Source organism: Fundulus heteroclitus, chromosome 4, assembly GCF_011125445.2.
Source record: "Fundulus heteroclitus isolate FHET01 chromosome 4, MU-UCD_Fhet_4.1, whole genome shotgun sequence".
NCBI classification, from domain to species: Eukaryota; Metazoa; Chordata; class Actinopteri; order Cyprinodontiformes; family Fundulidae; genus Fundulus; species Fundulus heteroclitus.
In genome coordinates, this window is record NC_046364.1 from 21,112,967 (window position 1) to 21,140,727 (window position 27,761).

General features: G+C 43.4%; 2 protein-coding genes across 4 annotated transcripts in view; both read right to left on the bottom strand.

Annotated features, from left to right (window-relative positions):
• The window catches only part of fam214a (family with sequence similarity 214 member A), a 37,794-nt gene extending 32,030 nt beyond the window's left edge, over nt 1–5,764 (bottom strand). Inside the window, exon 1 of one of the 2 annotated variants that reach the window (XM_021309665.2) lies at nt 4,500–5,764. In XM_021309665.2, the coding sequence (XP_021165340.2) occupies nt 4,500–4,530 (31 nt within the window). In that variant the 5' untranslated portion in view covers nt 4,531–5,764. The remainder of the gene's footprint in view (nt 1–4,499) is intronic. The other variant, XM_012850914.3, reaches the window with a different exon arrangement.
• A 13,487-nt stretch (nt 5,765–19,251) lies between these two features.
• On the bottom strand, nt 19,252–26,843 carry onecut1 (one cut homeobox 1). 2 transcript variants are annotated; one of them, XM_012850916.3, is made up of 2 exons: nt 25,769–26,843; nt 19,252–19,950 (listed from the first exon to the last, which is right to left on the bottom strand). In XM_012850916.3, the coding sequence occupies exons 1-2, from the start codon at nt 26,841–26,843 to the stop codon at nt 19,661–19,663; spliced, it is 1,365 nt and encodes a 454-aa protein (XP_012706370.2). In that variant the 3' UTR covers nt 19,252–19,660. The 2 variants fall into 2 exon arrangements, with proteins under 2 accessions (XP_012706370.2, XP_012706369.2); XM_012850915.3 differs by having other exon boundaries at nt 25,754–26,843.
• Nucleotides 26,844–27,761: the final 918 nt, after the last annotated feature.

Genomic DNA, 27,761 nt, shown 5'->3' on the forward strand with positions numbered 1-27,761 from the left:
CCCAGCCTCTCCACGGCGACTTGTGATGAGCTCGCCCCAGCGTACACGTTTCAAGCATGACACGATAAAAAAACAAACAAAAAAAAGAGACGACGAAGCGCACAACCGATCATCAGCTGTTCCTGGAGCATTTCACAGCACCTGATATTATTGCGGCTGAAGGACCGCAGCTAAGCTCAAGCGCCGCGTTTTATGCTGTGAACCGCTCCCAAGCGGTTTTGAATCATGTGGAGACGGCACACAAAAATATCTCTTTGCGGATGGAAGTAAAGCCAGATTTAGCCTCGCTTTAGCTACAGGAGAAAAAAAGAAATAAAAAAAGAGGTTCAAAACAAAACACAACAAGGCATGTTTTCTTCAACCCGTGTAAAACGGGCCCAGAATTTTTTTTTTTCCCACCGCTGTATTTTTTTCAGACCTTTAAAAGCTGTCCGTTGATCCGCACGGTTCAATTGTACGCCGCTTATTAAGGCCAACAGCAATCTGTTGCACACTTCCTCTGTGCCAGACTCCCTTTCTCCACACACACACACACACACACACACACACACACACACACACACACACACACACACACACAGTCCTGACTCATAACTAAACCCAAAGAAAAACAAGGGGATCAGATGACTCTGGTTAGGCCCCTGAGCAGAACATAAGGGCCGTTTTTACTCCCTTTACAACAAAAGAACGATTCTGCAGATGCTCTAAAGCGATGGATGCTACGTAGACGTGAAGGAGAACACCTCTACACGCCTTCTTGTTAGCAGGAGCTGTCATTGTCCACATAAACACTGCTTTTTAAATTGTTCCCATAAATAATTTGGCTTACGTAGCAAAAGTCACGTGAAAGGAGAACTGAACACCTGGACCTCGGTTTGTTCTGCTATTCGAAAGTGGTTTTTTTTTACTGAGATCACAGAGGCGACGGTAAAAATCGGATGCCGAAGCGTTACGGGGCTGGTTTATTTAGGTCACTGACAGAAAAAGCGTGCGTTTAATCTTCCTGCACCAGAGCAACACCAAAAGAGAAAAATCAGCAAAAACGGGACCGTGTAATGTGTACGGTCGCTTCCAGTGTTCGTTCTTCTTCCCCCCTCGCTGTGTGTCAAAGGAGAACTGAAATCCCGAAGGTCAACAGAGCGCTTTATTGATGACCGTGTCGCCCGCCCACATCCTCCTGATGACTTCTCACGCCCAGCTGATCAGGAGTTCAGCCTCTTTCTCACGTTTACATCCTGGGGGCTCACAGGTCTGGACTTGTCCAGCGCTCTGCTTTCAGCAGCAACACAGCTTAGCAGTCCCAGCACCGCACCTTCTAACCCGGCTACTCTGTGCGCCCAGCTCCACCTTCAGACCCCCCCCCCCCCCTCCTCCTCTGGGAGCAGGCTTGAGCAACACGACAGAAAGTACCTGGGCTATAGGCAATCTGCTTATGGGCACCAGCACAATGGTACAGTGTGTTCGAAGCAACGCCCTGTCACACCACGGGTTGCTGATGTGAAGCAGTGAGCCAGCCGGCTAGTAAACCACGGAGGATGACTGAGACACTAAGGCTGGTGATGAGTCTCAGAAATGAGATCTGCTCATTTCGAACAAAAGGAAAAAAAAAAAAAAATAAGATTTTGAACTGGTATTTTAAAGGGTCTTCAGGCTGACATTACTAAATGTAAGCATGGTTCCCTGCGTGTGTTCCCTGAAGAAATCAGATCTCAGAGGGGTTGCCATCGCGTCCAAAGCCAGCCTGTTCTGTGACGGCAGGGTGAAAGCTGGCTGGATAAACCCATCTACTCTGTTCAGCCTTCCTGTTATCTCTCCCAATTTGGCTCAGGTCACCTCCCCCCTAACCTGACAACAGCCAGCTGTATGTCTCGCTCCGCCTAGCTCCACTCACATACATCTGGGACACTGCCATAGGAATTGCCTTTACTGAAGGCTGGGCCTTATCAAAACTCCTTGCATATGATTGGATAAGCCACTTGTCTGTCATCTTTATCGACGCGCTATTTCAGCCACTCACACCGAAGCTAACCCGTGACGCTGATGAGACCGACGCCGGAAAAAAAAACCTTTTTTTTTTTTTTTTTTATGTGTTTGCGGCTCTAGTGCAGGGTTTCCCGCAGCGCTATCTTGGCGAGGCGGCCGCGGAAAACGTGTCGTCCAACCCCCCCCGCTCCCGCTCCGCGAGCCGGTCCGCGGAGAAAAAGTCATCCACCCCCCCCCCGCGAGTCGGTTCGCCTCGCATAAGCAAATTCCTGCGGGAAACACTGTAGTGGCACACCTTTTATTGACAGTGAGCTGACAGGAAGAGGGGGAAGACAGGCGGCAAAGCGCCGCGGGTCGGAGTCGATCCCGGGCCGACCGCGTTGAGGACTAAAGGCCTCCTTATATGGTTCGCGCTAACCGCTAACCGCTCCAGGGCGCGTACGCGTCCGCGTTGCGCGTCCGCGTACGCGCCCCGGAAAACAAAACCTGCCAAATCCGGTCGGGAGAAGGGCGAAAACATGGTTTCCACCAACAAAAGCCTTCAGAGCCGTTCTCTGATGTTCTTTTAATGAAACAATATCAGATAGATTGGACAACACGGAAGAAATAGCAGCATCAATGCTAACGCTGGCTTCCTCGATGCGAGCCGCCATTGTTGTTGGAATCTCACGGTGGCTTCTCCACTACGTCACATCCATGAAACACCCGCCCTGCGTCCTGATTGGCCAGACCAAAAATTTGGTTGGGGAAATCATTTTCAATGAGCCGTGTCCCAGATGTATGTGAGTGGAGCTAGGCGGAGCGATACATGCAGCTGGCTGTTGTCAGGTTACCTCCCCCCCCCCCCCCCCAACCCGTCGCTAATTAAACATAACATCCTTACGGTGGGCTGGGATTGACATCCTGTGCCAGGCGGCTTCTTTATCCACCACGAAAAAGTCACGCAGAAAACGAGCAGAGCCACGAAACGGCCAATCGCCGCCGGCAGCCTGAGTGAACAGCTGGCACGTCTCCAACGCTCTTTTGGTTTGTCGTTAGTTTCTTTTACATGTCAGTGCTTCCTCTGATTTTATTTTAAACACCTCACAGGAACTGAAAATAGCTTCCTGCAAGTGTTTCTTTCTGTTTTGTTTTTTCTGCAGTTACAACTTCAAGACGGAACACCATCACCATGTCAGCGTGACTTGGTAACCCTATACTGGTGCACTGCAAAAACGGAACTAAAAATAAGTAAAATGTTCTTAAAATGAGCATATCTGTCCTTGATTTGAGCAGGTAAATAAAATTTTGCACTTAAAATAGGAACAACTCATCTTCATCATCTTATTTAGAGTGCAGGATGTCTAATTATCTCATTATAGGGGTCAAAATACTCATCCCATTGGCAGATAATCTTATTTACCTGCTCAGATCAAGGACAAATACACTAACTTTAAGAGCATTTTACTTATTCTTAGATCCGTTTTTGCAGCGTGTTCGTATAGGACAAAAGACTAGCTTCACGTAGTTCCTAAACAAGCTGAAAATCGGAGGATCCTGGTCTACTAACGATCAGCCAGCGCATCGCCAGCCTCAGCTCAACAGTTGTCAAATCCTCTCACTCGGGCAGGATATCCCCAACGATCTGCTAACTCATATCACGGTCGCTTTTGATTTTTGATGTTGCCAGATCTGCTGCATCATCAGGCTACGAATAAACTGTACCACGTCTCTCTCTCTGTGCCCTCAGCTCTGTCCGGTCAGATCCCACAGCCTGCCTGGGTCAGTGTTTCCCTAGAAAGAAAAACAGGCCCTTACATCAAGCTGGGTTAGAATCTGGAGCCCACCCGGGGCCACATGATTACTGCGTGTCTCGTTATCAGCGAAGACAGAGCTCAGAGGCCAGTCAGCAGTTTCATAACACATGCAAACTCGCAGTCGATTGCTGATTGACCGCGGTTAATCTGATCCTGACCGCGCAGCTCCGGTTTCGCACTGCTCCCCTCGCCGTTTGGTGTTTGTGTCAGAGCAGAGACCGCGGCACCAGGAGATCCCGTTGCATATTCAGGCTCCGGCGTAATTAGTGCAATTACACCGAGACAAACAAGGCTGTCGCTCCTGCCCGAGCCGCGGTACAGACACAGCCAGGCTTTGAACAGGCTGCGGAGCATATGGCAGGAGCCTTCTTTCCAACCAGAGGGTGGGTATGGAGAACGTGTTGCAGCAGCCCCCGTGCAGGCACACTGTAGACCAGGGGGGCTGCTGGATGGGTGGGTGGGGTGGGGGGGTCCGGTGTCATGAGGGGGCAGAGAGAAGGCTGGGCATGGAGGGAGAAGGAAAACAGGGAAACAGCTGACACTGGAGTCACAGCAGACTAGCACAACAGGTCAGGCTTTGTTAATTCATGTAACCAGCCTGACCAGCTGTTACGTAAGTCTCCGGCCTGATTCGTGTCCTCTCTCTTTTGGGGGGGGGGGGGGGGGGTATGTATGTATGTGTGTGTGTGTGTGTGTGTGTGTGTGTGTGTGTACACATACCTCGCTCGGGCTTCATGTTGTCCAGTGTCATCTGCTTGACTTCAGGGTCTTCTTCTCTGTGTCACACGCAGCTTTGACAGTAACACCACGGTGGACGCTTGAATCGCCCCCCACCCCCTTAAAAGAAAAAGAAAAATACCCCCTCCTCCTCCTCCTCTGACCTGCTGTATTAGCTAAGCGTCGGTATCAGCTGGAAAGCCTGCGTGTCAGCGCCGACTGCCCCCCCCCTATCCAACAACAAAGCCCTGCTTTGTTAGCATGCTCCTGTACGCCTCCATCGCGTCGCGCTGTATTGTCCCAACTCGCACAAAGACAGCTGATACTCGGAGCGTTGGGTCGGACAGGTTGTCAAGCTGCTTGCTAGCGAGGGGGCCAATCTGTTAACTAGTAATCTAACTAGCAAGCTGGCTCCTCTCTCAGCTCGTCTCCGATCCCGCCGCCTGGCTCATAGTTGGGTCGGGATTCATTTCGCAGTCTCCCCCCCCCCTCTCCTCTCCTCTCCTCTCCTTCCCCCGGCTCGTGTTGATACCGTCGCTACGGAGGCTTGCTAACTCAGCAGTGCTGCTAGCAGCACGGCGAACTCGACCGACCAACCTTCTCGACACTGTTTACCGTCCAAACATCTCGGCTCCTTTAGCGTAGCTCAGCCCAGCAGCGAACGGCCTCTGTATGGTCTCTTCTTCCATCCGGCAGGGAGGGAGGGAGGGGGGAGCTACGGCAATACAATATTTAGCCTATCATTGTCGTCCAAAAACAAGGACAAACCGCTATATAACGAATTTGGTCCACTTTCGCGGTCGACCCCTCGCCATTTGCGTCGTGCTGGAAACGCCACCTGCGCTGGCTCCCTTTGTGGTCTTCGTTCAAAAACTTTTGCCGACCGACAACAACAAACAACCAACCAACCAACCAACCCCGACTCCGACCGAACGCTTCAGTGACGACGGCAACGTCTGCCGCGAGCGCGGCTCTGGGTCTCTCAGCGCGAGCTCGGTCGCCAGACTCCGGCGCGAGACGACTATCTGATCAAATTCAGGCGAGCCGCGGATTAAAAGGAACACCGAGTCCTGCTAGTCGTGATGCTTCGGTCTGCCTCCGCCGCCTCACTTCCCTCCCTGCTGCTTGTCAAAACAGATCAGCGCAGCGCCAGTCACGTGTCCCAACAACAGCCCCGCTCGTCACTTCCCTCCGGGGCCCAGCCTGAACTTGCAGCCATGGCAACCGCCAACTTTAGAGGTGGTACCAAAACTTCTCCGGGGTAGATCCTCGGCGTTTGATGGGAGCGGATTTAGGAGTGTAGCGCCCACCACGAAATTGTGTTTTACACGTCGGTGACATCAAATGACAGCCGCAGTCCCACGGGTGAAACTCGTAATAAAAGAGAGGGGCTATTCTCTGCGATCTGATTGGTCAGTCCGATTGCGCGTTCACGTGCTCACGTGAAGGTTCATCTTTTTCCCCGTCGTGAACATTTTGTTCTTGCTTCATGAGCTTAGGTGTGTTCAACAAGTGCATGCGTCTTAGGTGACAGGTCAAGCTGTGAAATGGTAACCCTGTCACGTTTGATGGCTGTACATTTCAGAGCCGATCAGAGATTTTACAGGGTCCTTGTCAGAATGATTTGAGGGCCGCAATCCAAGTTAAGCTCTGTGTCCAATACCCACATCAGCACCACTAATGTGTATTTTATGTTGTATTTGCATAAACGTTTTTTGCATTTTACTTTGATCACAACTTGCTTCAGATTTACATTTAAGTCAACTGTCAAATGGCAGTTTTTGCTGAAAATACTCAATTAGTCCCTCCCTTTCTGAAATCCTCATCGTTGCTCCATTACCCACAAAATAAAAAGAATAGCCATTACTCGCCACAGTGATCACCTGTTGCCCTGGCACTAGTATTCATGACATGTTTAGAGAGGCGCTTCAAATATGTGCCATCCCAGAAGGTCACCTACAGGGGGAGCAGATCAACCCAGGATGCTATTACAAACTTATCACACACCCTAAATCCTATGTTAGCATTCTGTTGTCAATTTCAGTTCAGCTTTCATCACTATAATTCCGGAAAAAATGGTACCAAAGTTACTGAACCTGGGACTGACCAACCTCTCGGTGTTCCTGGACCAGAGTTCCACACTGACCGGCCCCTAGTGGTGAGAATATGGAACTGCACATCATCCTCTCTGATACTGAGCACGGGGCGCCCCAGGGCTGTGTGCTAAGTCCACTCCTCTTCACTTTATGAATCATGTACTTTTTCAGTTAATTAAGAATCTGGTAGAGTTTAGGGACATGTGCCTTAATGCACAAATGATTATAATTGTGTAGTTTCTTCATCTTCTATTTTGGATTCAGAACTGCTACATCTGACAAAGAACCAGCAGAACATTTTCTCTTTTTTTTCTAGATTTATGTCCTTAAATTCTTGAAATAACACTCAAATAACACTCAAAATAAATATGTAAACAAATAAAAACCATACTGGATAGGGGGGAAAAAAACAGTTAGTGCATTTCCATTTTAAAACTCAACTTCACCTTTTAGTTGCTGTGAAAAACGATGCCTTGCACCGGCGTGCTTTTACTGAACATGCAGGGTATATAGCAGCTTTGCTAGAACTGGAAACAAACAAAAGAGAAGCTCTTTGATTTAATCTCTTCGTTGATTAAATCTCTCAGAACAAATGCCAAGGACACTATGAGGACAAGCGTGTCTACTTTCTAAATATATGCTGCTCAGATTAAAGCAGTTGAGCGAAGTGGCCTGCTGTATGTTTTTGTAATAAAGGTTAACTTTTGTCAGGCAAAAAAGTCTGCACATACTGAATTGTGAATGGACTTACATGTGGTTTGTTGTTCCAGCAAGAAACAGGCCCTGAAATGTGGGTCATAAAGTCCACAGCAATGTAAACACGCACCAGCTCAGCGTGGACTGTTATCTGACCAAAGGGCAAAGTTAAAGAAAGACGTGTAGGGGTAAAACTAGACATCGATTGCAGCAGGTTAAGCAAATGTTTATTCATCCCCAGTACCTACCGGCTCTAAACAACAACCACAGCTGAGCTGTAGATGCAGACATGTTGTCTGACTGCTGAAACACAGCACAGTTCCAATCCATTGCGTAACACTTTAAAATCACTTGACGCTGACAGTATGTTTGTCGAGCCGTTCCTACACTAAAGTTGGGAGACTGTCTAATATCAAAATAAAAAGGCTCACAACATTTGAGGCAAGAGGTCTCAGCTGACCAGAAGGTGTCCCAGAAGCCAACATTGCAAGTCATCCTGAACACATCGTCCCTGACAAGGTGGCGGCAGGATAACGCTGTGGGAATCCTCGCGCAGCAATGGGCAAGGATTCCCATTGCTGAGTGTATTTTTTTTCTTTTAGAACACGAGGGCAACGCTGAAGAAAACTTGTTAGTCGCTTCAGAAGAGTGGGGTCGAGGTTCAGCTTCCAGTCAGAGAACAACCCTAACCCTTCCAAAAAAAAGGTAAAAAACAAAGCAACTGGACTTGTTTTCCGTAGTTGAAGACGTTTCACTTCCTCTCCAGGAAGCTTTCTCAATTCAAAAAGTCTGGAGTAAGGATGAGTAACAAGCTTTATACAATTGGCAAACAAAGGCCTTGTAATGGCTTAGATAACATGCAAATTCAACCGAAACAGGTCCACCCACAGACATATATACGTAGACGCGTCATAGGGCGCAGGTTCGCACGTCAACGTCACCGCCATATTGTATGTGGCAGAAAAAAGTTGAGTTCTGTTATTGTGAATGTGGATCAGAGAAGATGCCTCATTCCTGTGCTGCAATAAATACACACACACACACACACACACACACACACACACATATATATATATATATATATATATATATATATATATATATATATATATTTGTGTGTGTATAAGTTATGAGGATCGATTTGTTAAATCTAAACATTGTTGTCTTCATTATTTCATAAAACCGTGTCACATGTGAACCTTTAGGAACAGACTTTTTGGGTGAGTATTAAAGAGGTAAAATTAATAATATGAGAAAGAAAGTCCTAGGTCAATAAAGTAAAAATAAACAAACAAACACAAAAGTGATAATGTTATGATAAAAACATCATATTATGAGAATTAAGGGGGAGCATTTCCAGAATAAACAGTTTGCAGAATTATTTCACTCCTGGAGTAATAGGGCCAGGTTAGATTATTTTAAATATTTTTATTCTTTAGGAGAATAAATTCAGGAGAATGAAGCTAAAGGGATGCGAAAATAAACTTGTAATATTACAAAAAAAAAAAATACTACAAATACAAAGTATATTCAGAGATTAAAGTCCCTCTGATACTGTTTAAGTGACTGAGTAACTGCAGATTTGCCACATTTAAGATGGCGGACGCTCTGACGCATCGCAGCATAGGCAGAACCCGCCCAATGACGCGTCTACTCTTATATTATGTCTATGGGTCCACCCCTTAGTAATGGGCGGTCATTAAAGCCATTAAGGCAGCAGATTGGACCGAAACTAGTCCACTCCTCTGTAACGAGGAGTCATCAGGGTCGTTATTGGCTTGGCTTAAAGGAACAATGTTTTGATCACCCGAATGAGGGTGAGAGTTAAAGTGATGGTTGGTCGGAATTAATCCTATAGCTGTGTTGTAAGTTTTTGAGAGTTGAAACCTAAGGCCTCCTCCTCTGTTCAAAGTTGTTTTTTCTCTCTTAATGTAGATGGCTTCCTTCACGCCCCTTTCAAACCGTCTGTCTTCTTTGTCCAAAATGTGAACATTTTTGTCCTTAAGGTGTCGGTGGACAGCAGACTCTTGACCTGAGGAGGTAGCTCTCCTGTGTTGAGCCATGCGTCTGTGGAGAGGTTGTTTGGTTTCTCCAATATAAAGATCAGAACATTCCTCACTGCACTGAACTGCATACATCACTCTGCTCATCTTAGGTTTGGGGGTTTTGTCCTTGGGATGCACCAGCCTCTGTCTGAGGGTCCTGTTTGGTTTGAAATGTACTGGGATTTTGTGATTGGAGAAAATCCTCTTGAGTTTTTCAGAGACTCCAGCAACATATGGGATGTCTACGGAAAACAAGTCCAGTTGCTTTGTTTTTTACCTTTTTTTTGGAATGACCATGACCTGGATGACTGAGGATCTTCACCAACCCTAACACTCGACATGCAATCTGAGCTTCGACGGAATGGTTTTAAATGATAATCGTGTTTAAAGCCCGGCCCTAAATCCAATAGAGAATCTGTGGCGAGACTGGAAAATTACACCTAACAAATGCTGTCAATCCAGTCTGACAGAGCTCGAGCTATTTTCCCAAGAATAGGCAACCGTTTCAGTTGCTTTGTGCAAGGCTGGCAGAGGCATGACCCCGAAATACCCGCTGCTATGATTACAGTGAAAGGTAGCTGCACCAAGTATTAACTTAGGGCAGCTGGATGCAAATAGAAAACACAATGTTCAGGTTTCCATAAAAAGGAAAACTCTGTATTCCTTTCCGTCCGCTTCAAAGTAATGCAGAGATTTGTCTTGGTTTAGCACGTAGGGTCCCAATAGAATGCAGTAAGGTCTGTGGTTACAATGTGACAGCATGTCAATAATGTTCAAGGGGTGCGGATGCTTTTGCAAGGCATAGCATAATACAGATTGTGTCTGAAAATGAACTCTTTAAAATGTCCCGTTTTCTTGTGGAATTAGGTGTTAAAACACGAACAGCGTTATGTCTTGAAACAATAATAATAAAAAAATCTCCGGGGATGGGAGATAGATCAAAAGAATGCAAAGTGTCCCAGGTTGCGCCTCAAAACCTTTTGTCATGCAAAGAGACCTTTGGAAGCATGCATTTCTATCTGTTAAACATGAAAGGTGACGCAGCTACTCAGAAACGGTCCTGACTAATTTCTGATTTCACAAATATAGTTTGAGTACATTTAATGACTGAATAATTGCTTATCCAGTGTAAATGACCCACACATCCATTTAGCTGATTCATTTGGCTCCTTTGAATGCATTGTGGGAGGATAAACGTTCAGTTGTTCCTGAATACCACGAAAGGCTTTTGGTTGGGAAACTAGATGTAGCGGCGCCATCTAGTGACAGGACAGAAGCATTGAAACGTCAAAAGCCTCTAACTGAGCAGATTTTCATTGAGCTATCTGAGCTACAGGCACTGAAATAAAGATGTTTCTTGGAGGAAAAAAGATTAAAATATTTTTCTGCTGACTCTTTTGTATAGCTCGACAAAGCTCAGCTTCAATCAGTTTCCCAAGGTCATATTTAGTCATACAACCTATGAATCAGGTAAAAATGTTTGTCTATACTTCTAAATGTAGAACACTCCCATGGCGGAAACAACAAATATCAACTAAACGGCAAGGCTAAATAGCTGATCCAAACTTTTTTTGATGGATTTTGGATTCACGAGGTGTTCCATCTGCATATTGGCACTCACACCGGGATCGCCATTTACCGGAACATTAACTATTCTAAGGTAATTAATGAGTGGTTCCAGAGGCCCAGATGCTTTCCATATTTTATAGGCGGGTGGGTGCTTTCATTGCACTTTGGTTACTGTATTTAACAACTCAGCAATGTGTAAAGGGGGGGGGGGGGGGTGCATCTTCAAGCTCTTCCATGAACTATTTGCAGAAACATGCACTGGTTGTATCTGGTTGAGGACACGGTTCTTTATATTGTTGGATATTAAGGCCTCTTTAAAGCGAGGGGTCAATAACAAACTAATGGATGGATGGATCAGCATTCTCACGCCAAGAGCGTTGCTTGTGCCTTGCAAAACTATTCATACCCCGTTAAAATTCTCACAATTTTCATGACACTAATACTACAAACTCTATTGTGTTTTAATGGGATTTTATGGGACATATTTGTGAAGTAGAAGAAAATCATACATGCTTTTCATATTACGTTTTTCTGTTCGTCTGTTTTGTTTTTACAAACAAAAATCTACCTTAAGCTGCAAACCCAGCTGTTCACAGTCTTTGGGGGGTGTCTCTACCAGCTGAAAACATCTAGAGACGGACATTTCTGTGCCATTCATCTTGACCAAACAGCTCAGGCTCAGTCAGATTGACTGGAGAGCATCTGTGAACATCAGTTTTTGCCACAGATTCTAAATGGACTTTAGGCCTGAATTGGGCTGGGGCATCCTACACTGCTTTGATTTGCATCATTCAGTTGCATCTCTGGTTGTGTGTTCGGGGTCGGCGTCCTTCTGGATGGTGAACCTCTAAAACCACTATGTATCTACCATGTATTCAAGTCTTTTACAGACTCTAAGAGGTTCTCTCCCAGCTCTGACCTGTGTTTGATTCGTTCCTTCTTCACTTGGACACTGTTTCTGTCCAACAATGGCGTTCCTTTTGAAGCTCATCTGCTAAAGGCTTGATGTGTGGAGCCCCTTAGCTGCGGATCTCTGCGACTCACCCTGAGTCACCCTGGGTCTCTTGACTGCTTCTCTGATTACTGCTCTCTTTGCCCAGGCTGTCAGTCTTGCATCCATGTCTTGGTTTTGAAAGCCATGCATCATTTTCCTTCCACTTCACGTGACGAAACGAGAAAAAGTCCAAGGGTTATGTAAGCCTTTGCAAGGCTCTGTATGAAAAAAAGTTATCAGATTTCCATCCAAGACAGGCTCATATACTTGCATGCCTTATCTTCTGCTCTTTCTTATCTGATTTGAAGGTTTGTTGATTCAATCTATCCGTCCGAGCGGAGAAAAAAAAAGGACAAGACACACTCACTCCTAGAATCAAATAAGAAACAAGAAGCAATAAAAGAACCGAAGCGTCAGACGTTGGAAATACCAACAGTTTATTTTCTACCTTTTGTGGCTACAGAAATGTTGAAACATTTGAACACTGAAAAAAGCTGGATGACATCATCACTTGCTTCTCAATTTTCTTTCGTCGTTTTTCTCTTTTTTTTCTTTTTCTTCAAAATCATTTTTGCTTTAGCAATCACAACAGATGATATTGCACGGCACTGAGAAAGCAGTAGCGAAGCTCGAGGGGGGAGGGGGAGGGGGGGAACGGCGATGACAAATCAAGTCATGAGACATGGTGGAGTTATACATCTGAGAGTAACACCGACAGTGTTGCCTCCCTGGCACACGAGCACACTCACACTCGCATTCAGAGACGGAAAAAAAACGAAAGAAACCGCTGTGTGTCGAGGGGCAGGGCAGGGTGGGGCGAGGGGGGCCGAAACGAGAACAGGATCAAGCAGATCGATGGGATTTCACTTTGAAATGCAAGTGCAGAAATGAACCGTGATTGTAATCTGACCCTACGTGGATGCAAGAACAAATATGCTTGTTTATCAAAACCCCCTTCAAGCATCTTTGTGTATGAATAGCTGGAGGACACCCCTCTGCGGGTGAGAAACTAGTTCCCCAGCGTAAAGAGATCCAGATGATTGTCTTAGGCGCTGCAGTATTGTTGTGAGACTTGTAGTCAAGCTACCCATCATATGGGAACTCCTTTGGGACGGAATAAATAAGACATAAAGTAAGTAAAAATAGGTCCACATTGCATCAAACGGTTTCCATATAAATACGCTCCTTTGTTTGGGGGTAAAACCCTGACCGTTTGCAATTGGCTGATACAACATTTGCCATCCTGTGGTGTAACGCCAGCAGCACATCCTGATGTCCCTCCCCTCTTCTGACATTCGGTGCTTTTAGATTCTGTACTGTCTGAGTGTGAACTGAGAGTGGATCCACTGCTCTGAGCTGCAGCAGTCAGCCCCAATACATGCAAGCGCTTCAGAAACAGCCTGACTATATGCAGCGTACACACACACACACACACACACACACAAGATAGATTAAAAAAATAAAAAAAAAAAAAAAAAAAACCAACACCACCACCAGGGATGCATGACTCCAAGCACACACCTCAGACTTTCACACCTCTGCAGTGCCTGAAATCTCAGTCGCCCTGTCAGGCCAAGTTTCAGCCTTCACACACACACTCACACAGAAATCCCTTTGGTCAAGTTCTTTGCAGTTTTATTAGACTTTGCTCATAGTCAATACACGAGTACGTACCAAAAAGAACAGATACTCGGTGGAGCGAGGCGGCGAGCCACGGCAAATGAAAAACAGACCCAGCTCCGTGGCACGGCCCCCGGCAGACCGGCTGCCCCAGCCCGCGCTCCACCTCACCCCGTGCACGAGACAGCAAAGTGAGCGGGGCTTGCAGCCCTGGCTTCAAGATGCTTTAGGATTGTACGGTTAACAGGAGATTCCCCACACGGTAGAGTAAGCTTGCCTACATAGCCCTACGCCTTCTACATTCTATACCCGTGCGAATGGCAGAGATCAACTCAACAAAATCTACCTCACAAATGCCAGTGCTTTGTTTCTTTTTTCTTTCCATCATACATATTTTATCTCCAATTTTTGGTTTCTTTTAAAAAATCTTTGGATGTGCAGTATTACCCATAAAGTAACTGTTTAAAAAAATAAAATAAATCAATAGAAACTTAAAAAAAAACCACACGCATACACACTGCTCAATCTGCCAGCCGTCAAACAAAGTAGGCCCTATTTCACTTTATCGGCGCTGGCAAAAGGACCATCTGGATTTTCTGGCAGTGTTCAAAACACACATTGAAATGTCGACTAGGATGTAGTTAAAAAAAAATAAAAATAAACAAGAAAAACTACTCCTCTGGTAGATCTAAACATTGAAAATAAGGCTGTAACATAACACATAAAAATGTCTTTTCTGTGTCATTTTTTCCCCCTCCCAACAAAACCCTACTATGTACAAATCTAGAGCTTCTACAAACGCATAAATTAAAGAACCCAATACAGAATGCAATTAAATTAAAATCACAACACAGCAGGTAGGTAGAAGAGAAAGTAGGAGCACAACGTCACAGCAGTTGGTTTTACCCTGTAAAAGTAATCGTCTACGTCATAATATTGGCATAACCCCCCAATGTCTGATAAAAAATACTCTTCTCCCCCTTCCATCCCTTAGGTTTTGCATCAACCCTGAAACTTTGTCCTCTGTGTCTTGAAACAGAGCACTTCTGCCAAAAAAAAAAACAAAACAACTAAAATAAACAACAAATAACAGCTCGAAAATAGATAATCATACAGTTTTTTTTTTGATGTAACAATATCAAATAGCACACAGGTGGAGTTCTACCTTACTCACGGATAAGACGTCTCGATGCAGAACTCAAAGGAATTATTACTATGAGGTATTCAGAGACACTGGTAAAAGACATGCACGGCCAGAGTGCTGGACCTTCCTACACACAGCAGAGAGAGAAGGAAGGAAGGAATGAAGGAAGGAGGGAAGGAGGGACGGAGGAGGGGGCGAGGAAGAGGGCGGGCGAGACGGGAAACTAAGACCTTTGGTGTGATCTGTAGAAGTGGTCAACAGAAAAGCCTTTGGTATGTTTTCATTGCATGGTTGCGCTGGCAAAAGCACCACGGTGTTATTCACAAAACAAAAAGTAAAATTAACAAAAAATAAAAAAAAAAAATCCTTGTCTCTTCAGTTGTGGCCCTTCTACAGGCTGAGGTATTCACAGAGTCAAAAGTGAGAGGTCAACAGCGGTTTAACACTTTGGTTCAAGCAAGGCACTCGTCCTGGGAGTTTTTTTGTTTTTTTTTGTCTGTTTTAGTTGTTGTTTTAGAAAGGTTGCAACATATCTGCTTCTACTTTCAGGAACATGTCTGCCTATAGTTGAATCAATGATTCTGCCCATGGCTATGTCAGGCTGTCAGCCTGTTGTCATGTAGAGATGTCTGACTTATTTGTTGGATCAATATATGCAACACAAAAAGGCAGGGCTGGTAGAAAAACTGCTGCCTACAGTGCTGGGAAAAACTGTTTGCCCCCTCGCTGCTGCTTGTCACGTTTAAATGTTTTAGATAATCAAATATTTTTCTGTAAAAATGAATATAAACCATGTAAATATAAAAAAAAAATCCTGTTTATAAATGATGTTCTTATCTATTAAGGAGAAAAGGTTATTGATCGATAACCTATTTTGGTTCATTTCCACTAACTTCAAGCCAGGTTGGCCTACTGCCAGGTCGGAAGAATCGAGAGTCGCGTTGAAGGAGCTCAACATGAAGTGAGGCGATAAGATCCCAAAGAGCCACACATATTGCCCCAATCTGAAGAAAACCAAGAAACGACAACAAACAAAATCACTGACATCTATTAGTCTGGAAAGGGTCAAAAAGCCATTTCTAATGGTTTGGGACCACAGTGAACCACAGTGAGAGCCATTATCCACAACATGGAGGAGTGGCTGGCCCACTAAAATTACTCCTCGACCGCATTAAGGACTCATCCAGGAGGTCGAAGAAGTAGGCAGAGCAACATCTGAAGCACTGCAGGCTTTACTTGTCTTAGCTAAAGCCAGGGTTCATAATTCGTCAATAAGAAAGAGACTGGCTGTAATTGGCATGCAATCAAGAATCGAGACCAAAAGGCATGTTGAGCAAAAAAAAGAGCTCAGAGGGAGCTCTCACATTTCAGATTAAAACCACTTGGTGAGTTTTGGGTAAATATAATGTGAACTGATGAGAGAAGTGGATCTCTGAAGTGGCCTAGTCAAAGTCCATACTTACGTCCAATTGAGATGCAGTGGCATAAACAGGCATATCATAATCTAAAACCCTCCAGTTTGACTGTCTTAAAATAAGTCTGGAAAAAAGAGGGGGTCGATATTCCTCCCTAGCGATGCCAAAGAGTCAAAACCAGTTATCACAAATGCTTGATGGCCAACAATGTCGCCAAGGGAGGGGCCACCAGCTTATTGGCTGGTGTAGATTTCCAGACATCCAGTAAATTACAAGCCAGTATGCTAAAATAAAAGGTAAACCAGAGACAATCTATTTAAGTCCTTAGGATAACCAGTTATTAGGTTTAAGGAGCAATTGTTTTCCACGTAGGCCCAGGCTGGTTTAGATTGCTTTCCCCCTTAATCACAACAATAATAATTTTAAAATAAAGCATTTTGTATTTACTCTGGTTATCTTTCTTTGATATTTGATTATCTTTGATTATAAATCAGTTGGAGATCTGAAACCTTTCAGTATGCCAAAAAAATTATAATAATAAAAACATAAGAAACCAGGAAGGGGCAAATACTTTTTCACTGCACTGAAGTTTAAACCCACACACTATTTAAGAAATAATCAATAACTCAAGCTACAAATTTAACTTTATGCATTTCTTTCACGTTTTAACTGGCTTTTTTTGTCAAATAAAAAAGCAGTAGGCATATAAATGCATTTCTGCTCTAACATTACTACAAGTCCACCCTGCAGGCACTGGCACGGACGGTCGTGTGCATCTACGGCTGGATCAGCACGTCTGCCTTTACCTGCATCAGCAGGGCTATCTACGGAGCTGTAATCAGAGCACAAAATAAGCAGGAGCACGCATAAAAAGAGGATGCATGGGCTGATTGCAGGTTGGAGGGTCTGGAACAGGGAGAAGGACAGGAGCAAAGACAGTGGGGGGTGGGGTGGGGGGGAATAAAAAAGGGGACAGGACACATACATCACACTTCTTTGAACACCATTCACAGAGGCCGTGCAATTAGAAAAAATCTTTGGTTATCTTTGGTATCATCAAAAGTGATAGAAATCACGTATGGAACTTGAGTGAGGTAGCATCTTTGGTTCACACTAAGAAAAATAAAACATCAGCAGGTCTTGAAACATTATAATTATTATATATTTTTTTTTTGTCTCTCGTCATATTTTTTGGTTTTTCTCTCAGAGATGAAGAAGAAGCCGCTCCCGCTGGCCTCTCCTTCAGGGCTTTGTTGTGATGAATGTAGATCTGCTAACCCCAGCCAAGAGGAGGGGGGGGGCAGCTTAATACATTTAATGCTGTGCCACCCCGAGCCAGGCCCATGTAGTGCTTTCCTCCGAGCGCTGAAATGCATAACCTCCCTGGAGGAGGGAGGGAAGGTGAGGGGGGACTTGGCAGCAAGCTTCTGTAAAGAGGCGGGGGAGATGCTTTTGTATTCAGGTGACGAGTTGACATTGCCGTGTAAGCGCCTGAAAGTGATTCGATCATTGATATCATCTCCTCCGCTGTACATCTTTGATGAGGAGATAAAATCAAGTCCATGTGAGGCGTGCTGGGATGATGGAGTAACACTCAGTCCTGATTATTAAGGTGGTGACACGGTTTGTCCTTAAAGAAACCATCAGAGGCTATCTGTCACGCACAGTTTGTGCTTTCACGTCTGCACAAAAAAAAACAACACACTATTAAAGAGGTACAGTAGAGCTGAACATGTACAGCCACTGCACCATCTCACAATGCTGCACACTATTGGTGCTTTGACTAGGTGAGAAGTTGAAAATGGGACAAAAACAACACAACTCCGTTCAGATTTAGGTCATGTTCCTGTGTTTGGGGAGTTTGGGGCTTTGGGATTTCTAAGTAAAATGCTTCATCGATAAGAAGCAGTAACATTTCCATGGTTGGTGTACAGCAGTGATTGGCTTTCTCAAGGAGCAAAGTAAAAAAAGGTGTAAACATAATATTAGGCATGGGTCGGTTATTGCGTTTGCTGTTATCTGTCGGAGAGTGCAAGTTTTTTTTTTAAATCTCTTCTAAAGCTTATAATGTAAATATGCTTCACCATAATAATCTTTGGTTGTCTAGTTTAATTTCTGGGGAAGATCATAAGACCCCACTCTTGTTGATTTCCAACCCCAGTTGCAGTCCCAACACCAAGTTTGGGGTCAGGAGCATATAGCAGTCTCACTCATACATGTTGCTGCGCACAGCTGCTCAGATGGCTGAAAGAAGGCTCCTACACTTCTTTCCCGTTTGGGAAAAAAACAACGACAAATTCAGCTGTCTATAAATGTCATTACCAAAAAAAAAAAAAAAAAAACACGGACGATCATGGCCAAAACCGGATAACAGTTTTCACCATGGTCATATTTACTTGAAAAGTAGAAACTCTACGAAACTCAAGAAAGTCTTTGTATCAAAATGCTAATAAATTAGTAAATAATTGTCACGGGTAAAGTTACACTAACTTATAAAGACTGTGTTGAATTATTTGAACAGCAGTAACATTAATAGTTTTTTTTTAGCCCCAATAAATAAAGACAGAGAAATACGGAAATAAATATTTGGTTTAAACTTTGTGGAAATACAATACTACCTTGAAACGATGCTGTAAAACTTAAGTTTGTCACACAGAGGATATCGTACCTGCCCATGCCTAATTATTGTCTACAAAATATATTTTTTGGTTCTTTGCTCTGCGTGAGAAGCTTGATGCTGAAGAGGGCATTGATTTCTCTTAATTATTTTCAGAACGCAGTGTTTCAGCGTGTTGGAAGAAAGCACCACTCTGTGGGCTGAGCTCTGGTTGTTCCTCCTTTTCGCTTTGGTTCAGGCTGTTTGGGTTTGAGCTAGCAGTCCACCAATGGACATTTCCTGTCTGGAATGCTTGATAGAACGACAGACGACTGCACGGACGGAAAGACGGACAGACAGACAATCAAACACACAGGGAGTCAGACAGTCCACGCCATTGGTCCAAACAAAGTTGCAGAACAATCCAGTCGCTCCTGCAGAATGATTATTTTTGCCCCATTGAAGATGATTGGCCAATTCCACTGGAACTTAACATTCATCCCTGTTTTTTTACATTTTCAAAATCTTTTCTTCAGGCTGTGGACAGCTGCTGACAAGACTGCTAATAGGCTGATTAAACCTCCACTTGGGGGCCCATCATTTAAACCAACCAATCAGATTAGAGATAAGGATGGCAAACGATAGACTGATACACAGTAGGGAGGTGAGGGGGTGTAGTAAAGCTAAAGACCTGGGTGTGTGTGTCTGTGTGTGTGTGTGTGTGTGTGTGTATATATGTGAGAAAGGGAGTAAAGTCTTTTTGCAGTATGTTACACAAAACGTGTTGCTGAAACAAACATTGTAAAGCAGGTCAAACAAGAAGTCTTTGGTTTGTTTTTCATCTTTGGATACTATAAATATCAATATAGTACAGGTTTAAGGGCAAAACGTTGCTTCAAGGTTTTTAAGTTTTCTTTGTTTCTCAGAAATGTTTAAAGCTTTTCCACCGAGGTTGAGTCAGTCCATGAGTTGGTCCGGTCAGTCCGACTTCAGGCTTTGGTGCAGGGATTGGGCCCAGAGTTGGCTGCGTGACCGGAGCCATCGTCCACCCACTTGTCCAGGCTCCGGCGCCGAGCGTTCATGAAGAAGTTGCTGACCGTGGCCAACTCGAGGCCCAGTTGCTGGGCAATGGTGAGCTGCAGCTCCTTGGACGGACGCTTGTTCTCCTTAAAGATGGCATGAAGCGTCCTCCGCTGCACGTCTGTGAACACCAGCCGGGGCTTCTTGGTCACGTTCCCTCGCTCGCTCCTGCCGTGGTCCTGCTCCTTGCGCTTACACGCTGCAAAGGAGGTAGACAGACAGAAACAGTAGCATTAAGAGGGGAACATATGATGGAAAAAATACAGGAATCAGGTCAGGATTCAGTAAGAGAACAGGGTTATACAGGCTTAAATTTCTAGGTTCTATGTACTAGGTGTAAGTAGGTTTTCAACATTATCATGCTGTTGCTTTTGACTGTTTTATGTTGTGTTGCTAATTTGTCATGTGACCACTAAACTTTTAACATTTTCCTTGTGATGCTTATATTGTATATTATATGTTCTTTCTTATGTATTTGCCTGCCTAGGGACTACGGATGAAAATTAGCTTTGTAGCTATAATCCGGCATATTTACATTTGTTTTTATACTGATGTCCATTAATGTGCTTTGTCCCTATTCAAATAAATAAAAATAAGTAAATAAATTTGTTGTACTTCTGTCATTTCTGGTTTCGGTTTTGACAAGCAGTTGACTTACTGATTGCTGAGTTGATTAATATGTCTAACATGTGAGAATTAGCACTGCTGCAGTGCTTGATTTAAACAGAAAGGTCTCGTCAACAGATCTGCTGTTTTACATTTTTTTTAGCATGTCAGTGGTCATAGTCCTGAAAAACAAAGGACGCTCCAAGAAGCACAATGCTCATGGATCTCTAAAGGAACACACATGCTGACAAGCTGATTTTTATGTCTCTGCGATTTCTCTCTGACATTTAACAGCTAAAAGGAATCCCGCAGCAGTCTTGATGTTGGAGACAGTGCTGTTTTTTCCCTAACACACAAGTTATTGAGGGAAATTGTAAATCACTGAGGGACTTTTCATTTTTTTCCATTTTTCATGGAGCAAAGCAGACAGTAGCACCTAATTATGATAAATACAGCTCTTGCTGAGAAGATAAACGGTTACACTGTAACTGCCATGATTGAATACAGTTGGATTGAATTTTATTTGGGTAGATTTATTCTATGTTGCTAAGGAGAAAACATACAGGTTTAACATTTAAAGATACATTTATGCGAGCTATTTTCCAACAAATGTTTTAAATAGGTTCTTAAATTCTCACGATTAAAATCATTTAAAAAATAAACATCCACAATTACTGAAAAAATAGTTAGGTTTTAACTGCTCTGTTTTATATTAGCTTACATTTTTTGACAAAACAGGGAATATCTATTCTTTCTTTTTTATATTTTATTAATCAAACGGAAGTATAAAACTTCTGCATTCCAGAATGAACTTCCGTAATATAACACCTACAACCTCAGATTGATCAAAATGACATACACCTGATCTAAGGCATCTCTGTATTTTGGGCCAGTGGGTCCAGGCCCCACCAGATGTCGCTATGGAGCTCTATGTTCACAGCAATCAGTGGGACACGACCGTTCTTTATAGAGTAACATTGTAAAAAAGACAGATTCCCTTAATAATAAAATTCTGTTACAAATATTTGTGTCTATATATCTTAATCTGCCAGAAAACTGACACGCTCAGTAGGCTAAATCCTCTTGAGGCCCCTTGATACTGGGGCCGGCCCACCAACATTTGTTTAAATAAAGAATATCTGAAATCGCAGTGGGCACGCTCTCAGTAGACAGCTGTAGGGTACAAATCCTGTGGCCCCAAGCTCAAATTGTCCAATAAAAATACTGGAAATGCAGACATTACGTTTACGTTCTGCTGTATAGTGTGCGACAATTTAGTGTTGGTTGTCCTTACTAGCTCATTAAATGATCAATGTGATCCTTTAAGGATCTTTTCTGTTCAATAAATGAACAGTATTAGTGAGCCTTTATTTTAATTTTATGTATAGAAATAAAATTACATTTAGCTTATATAAAATGGCATTTCTAGCGTGTTGGTGTATGTTCATTTAACTGTTTCATTTAACATTGATCAAAGTCAGGTTGTATGCATCACAGAAAAATTAGTTGCTGCTAATTGGTGTTGAGTTTTTGTGCCCCACTTAACTTATCATGCCAGAGACACCACTGCATGATTAAGATGGCAACCATTTCCCAATTGCAGTCATGAGTGCACAGAAATAATTTTTAAACATGCTCCTGTGGTAGGTCTTTCTTGGCATCAAAATCCTGACAAACCAACTCTTATACTGTTTTTGCCTTTCAAAAGTCATCTAGTTTGTCCTCCATTTCAAAAAGTCCCCTCCCCCCCAAAAAAACAAAACAAAAACAAACAAACAAACAAACAAACAAACAAACAAAAAAACCCAACATATTTAGTTTAGGGTTTAAGGCAGTTATATATTTTAAAAATAAAATTATTCTAACAACACCATTTCTCCCTCTAATAAATACAGTTATGATGTGCTATCTATTGGCAATGACAGCGTTAGGTATGGGTAGATTAGCTTGTCAACAAGTTTGACTTTACCATTGTAGCTGAAAATAGTTAGATAGATACAAACATCAACATTTTCAATAGGGCCGTTTTATGTATTTTAATGTGCCTTTTAGGTGTGTCATAAAGTGTTTATTGTATTTGTACGTGCAGGAATGCTATTCTGTTTCTGTTTTATTCTACTCAGTTCTAAAGTTTGCTTTAACACACACACTTTCTCAACCTCAAGTGCTAATCATAATGCTCACTAAGAAGATATAGTAATTTATAATCTAACCCAAAAAAACATACCAGCCCTATGGCCTCTGCTTGAATTGTGACCAAACCAACATTCAGGTAAATTACAGTCAAAGGGACAGGGTTTAACAAAAAGTATCATTTAAATATTGTTGCATTGCCAACTGCTGTGCTTGATTAAAACTCAGAGAAAATGTGCAATGACTTGTAATAAATACCTCCCAAAAATTAGGTGTGATAGTGCAGACAACAGACAACGAACGGGGGATGGTGCGCGCTGTCCATGGTGCTGAAAGCTAAGACGCACCTTTGCTCGATAGACGATTGAAACATATCATCTAATTGCCAAGAGAAAGATTTGTGGATATAACTATAAAAATTAAACAAATATCTCGTTTGGTATTGCGGTTTAATTTTTTTTAATGTTCTACTCAGTCAAGTACAGCACAGCCAGGCAAACTAAAGCGCACCGACGGGTTGAAACCAACAGGGGGCAGACGCAGGCTACTAAAGGGACAGCCAACGAGCACTCACTGGGGGAAACTAATCAATAGCGAAGTTCTTATCGCAACACATTCTTTAAAGCAGTACTAATTAATTAAAAAAACTGATCAGAGGCGTTCATTGGTAAACCTTTAAGAGGATAAGAACTAAATAAGCCATTTACATGCACAAAGATTGGCTAAATTGCAGGGAGAATGCATTAAGTCAAAACAGATGTTTACTTAAAACATCAGGTAATAATAATTATTTTTTCGAACACCGTGTTTGCCATTTTTCTTCAAATGAAACCCAAAGTGATTTTGAGGAAAGTTAACACCTCGTTTCCTGTGAAATCTTCAGCGTGTGCTAAAGTGCAGCACAGCGGCCTAAATTAGCATGACCATAAAAAGCGGTATAATGGTGTGTGTGTGAGTAGCCCGGTGTCTCCGGCGCTGGCAAATATTAACAGAGAGCCGGAGCCCCTTGTGTTAAGGGCCGCTATAAATCAGCGAGAGTGAAGGCCACTCAGACAGCAGCAGGAGCCACCACGGAGCGGCCACGGCCACGGTGCAAGGAGGAGCGCAGGCCGAGAGAAAGAGACAGAGAGAGAGAGAGAGAGAGAGCTTTCCCAGGACACTGGGGGACCCAACAACGGCCTCATTATCAGCCTAATCACACACCGACAGGCTCAAACAGTACCACTGCTGCTCCCGGCTAATCATTACAAACACGCAGATAACTCCACACACTGAAAACACTCTGGACCTACGCGGACAGTCCTGCGTTTCATAGTCAACAAACAGACCTGTGTGCAGAAGAATGCAGCACATACACAACATAATCCACTTTCAAAGGAGTAAAATATTCATTGGTCATTTCTGTAGCCTGCAGAAAATCCCATCCACTGTTAGAACGTATTCTATTCTATTCTGTTCTGTTCTGACATTACATAAAAGTGATTACGTGGGAAAACAAGAAACGGCCCGAGATGAATTTCAGAAGCCTAAAATCAATAAGTATATCACATCTACTTCAGCACATGATCAGATTCTCCCAGCAACGGCCGGATCAATAGCATGGCACTACCTCTAGATCTATTTTCCTAAAATTAGGTTTTGTAGAACTTTTTTTAAATTTTTATTTTTTATGTGACTTCATGTAATATACTGACTCTCCTTTTATATCACAGCTAATATATATTTATATCTTGTAGATAATTTTGTTTTAAATAAGAATAAGTGCAATTATAGCTTCTGGTTTATCTTTTTATACTACACAATAATAATCCAAGCCTCGAATGAATGCTCACATTATAGTTGGCAATCGACAAGATGATTTTTAATATCATCTTGTCTATAATAATAATAATAATAATAATAATAATAATAATAATAATAATAATAATAATAATAATAATAATAATAATAATAATAATAATAATAATAATAATAATAATAATAAATAATAATAATTGTGCCTTGCAGAAATCAATTATTAAAATCTTCTCTTCAAAGTGCACACACACCCACTCAGTAGCAGTAGCAGCAGATGGGAAAACTGAAAAATAATCAATTACATTCGCTCGCACACACACACACACAAACACACACACACACACACGCACATTTATATATATATATATATATATATATATATATATATATATATATATATATATATATATATATATATATATATATATATATATATATATATATATGGGCGTTTTGCTGCCCCTACCTGTAATTGACTAGTGCTTATACCCGAGGGACAATTTAAAGCACATGCCCATTGCTTAATTACACAAACTTTAGTCAAGTCAGTTTCAGATCCTTAGCGCAGCATGAACCTGAACCCGACTTTTTTCTTGTCTTAACACGGTTAGTGTATTTTTTGAAGCCATGGCCAATGCAATCTTCACCTGCTAAATTATGCATGACACCAACTCTAGTTGGCATTTAAATCTAGTTTATCGCCCACTCTCAGAACCATGTGAACACACAGGAACACGCTATTTCCTCTGTGTCTGTTTACAGGTAAAAAGCAGCAAAAAAAAAAAGAAAAAAAAAAAGGGGGGGGGGTAGCTGATCAGTTGCATCGACACCAAAATAAACACGTCCTTATAACGATTTCTGAGAGACGGATCAGTTTACGAACACACTGATGCGATCGATACTTTGGAGGTAAAATAACATGAGCACTTGTTTCACACAAGCCCAAAATTAGTCTAGAAACGGCCAAAAGAAGGCTCGTATTGATGTCGGAGCAATTCCTGCACCGAGGAAGCATATCCATTTTTAATTCATTATAATGAAACACATATATATATATATATATATATATATATATATATATATATATATATATATATATGTATATAACATAATATGTAATATAATATGTAATATAATAAGGATAATGAGAGTAATAACAATAATAATAATCAGACTGATTTTGAAGCATTTACACCCATAACCTTAATTTTCTGCAGACAGGATGAGGGACTAAATCATATCTTCATGTTATGAAGACCAGTCAACCTGGAAGGAACGTTTGTATTGAACATAATACAAACGTTTCACTGGTGTGAATAAACGTTGATGGTTTTCCATTGAAAAGCAAGCTGGTTGTAACCTTACAGCCCACCTGAGCTACACATTGTTCAGCAAAGAGGTACATTTTCAGGTGAAGACCAAAGCAGAAATTAAACAGCAGAAAAATAAACAAAGAGGTGCTTTACCGAGGCTTCGCTCACCTGCGAGCCTGAGCGCGCTCATGCGTTGGAACTCAGGCTCCTGCAGCCACTTCCACATGCGACGAAAGGTCTCTCTGCCGGACTTGAGCTTTGACCAGGGCTTGGGGTTTCTCAGCAGGTCGGACAGGGTCCCCTGAGACCTGCACAGGACCCGCTGAGCAAAGATGGCTTGGGGGATGCTGTAACGCTTCAGCTCCGTTGTGATCCTCTGCGCTACTTCTTTGGTATTCACCTCCTCCATCTGTCCCCCGGAAACACCACCACCTCCACCGCCACCTCCACCACCGCCGCCGCCCACCTGGTGCCCAGGCCCGGAGGCCTGCTCCCGGCCGTTCCCCAGCCCCTGGACGTGGCCCTGCGCGCCAAGGTGGGCGTGCGGGTGATGATGCAGGCCATTGATTTGCACCATGCCCGCGGAGGAGCTCATGTGCTGCTCGGCGTGTCTGCTGAGCATGGCCGGATGGTGAGCCTCGAACCCGTTGGGTGTGAGCATCTTTTCGCCGGGCATGGCGGCGCCGGGATGAGCGTACGGGGGGATGCCCGCCTGAGACGTGTGTATGCTGGCCAGCCCAGAACCAGACAGCGGGGACAGGCTCTGGCCCATGCAGGGATCTTTGTGATGATACGCGGGATACAGACTGTTCATAGGCGCCAGACTCCGGTCCTCTCGCATCAACGTAAAGCTGCCGCTGACGTTCCCGGGGATCCTCTGGTGGGGGTGTGGGTGCGGATGGTGGGGATGATGGTGGTGATGGTGAGGAGGAAACTTGTCGGACACGGTGGAGATGGGGGGTAAAGGCTGCAGGGGGGTCAGGGTAGTGTAAGTGGTGCTGGCGCTCATGCCGTGGGGGGCTTCGCACATGCTGATGGCTGGATGCAGGTGTCCCGGGTGGCCAGGGTGATAGTCTCCGCTGTCCAGTAGGGTCGCCATGCCCATAGCGCGGTGGCTCAGACCCCGCGGGCTCGGACGGGAGTGCGGACTGTGTCCGCTCAGCAGCTCTCCGTGAGCGGCGACGGACTCATGGCTCACTCCATGCAGGTCGCCTATGTTCTCCATCGACAGCTGCGCGTTCATGATCCGGGCAGCGCTGTGGACCAACCATCTATCTGACCTACTGCTCTTAGCTGATGTCCAGAAATCCACACGTCCAGTAAAGTTCAATTTTCTTTTGTTGCTTTTTGTGTCCTCCTTGCATCAGCCTCCTCTGCTATCACTTCTTCTGTGTTACAATAATTGATTATTCTCCTACCTCTTTACAGCCGCTTTTTCCAGTAATAAACTTCTCTTCAAAATCCGTAATTTTTTTGTTATTTTTTTTATATATTTATATATAGATTTGCTTTTAAAACCATATATTTGCTTCTCTTTGCAAGTCAAGCCCCCCGTCGCCAACCAGCTGTCCTTGCGCTCCGGTCGGGTGCTGCGCCATCTCTCTAGCGGTGTGTGTCCAGTCCTGCTCCACCGTAGCACAGATCTCACCATCTGCACATGCGCATTGTGGACACCGGTCTCCTCCCACTCTCTCTCTCTCTCTCTCTCTCTCTCTCTCTCTCTCTCTCTCTCTCTCTCTCTCTCTCTCTCTCTCTCTCTCTCTCTCTCTCTCTCTCTCTCTCTCTCACACACACACACACACACACTTCCACTGGTCTTACGTCACGCATCTTAATAAGGAGGGGATCTTTCAAATAACGTTCCGCCTGTATGGCATACCCATTTCAAATTTAATAGATACATAATGAGGCTGTTGGAAGATGACTAGAGTGAAATACTACCTACACGTTATCAACATTTCAGGAATCCCAAACGGTACTTTTGCTGCTCATTAAATGGATATGTGAAAGTATTTTTTTAAACAAATCAAAATATAAATAACGGACATAACACTCTTACTGAAAAAGGTTTTATTTTCTATAATTATATTGGCTCTGGTATCTTTTTTATGTCTAAAATGAAGTTATCACTGGTAACGTTAGGATATCTGAAAAGAGAGTT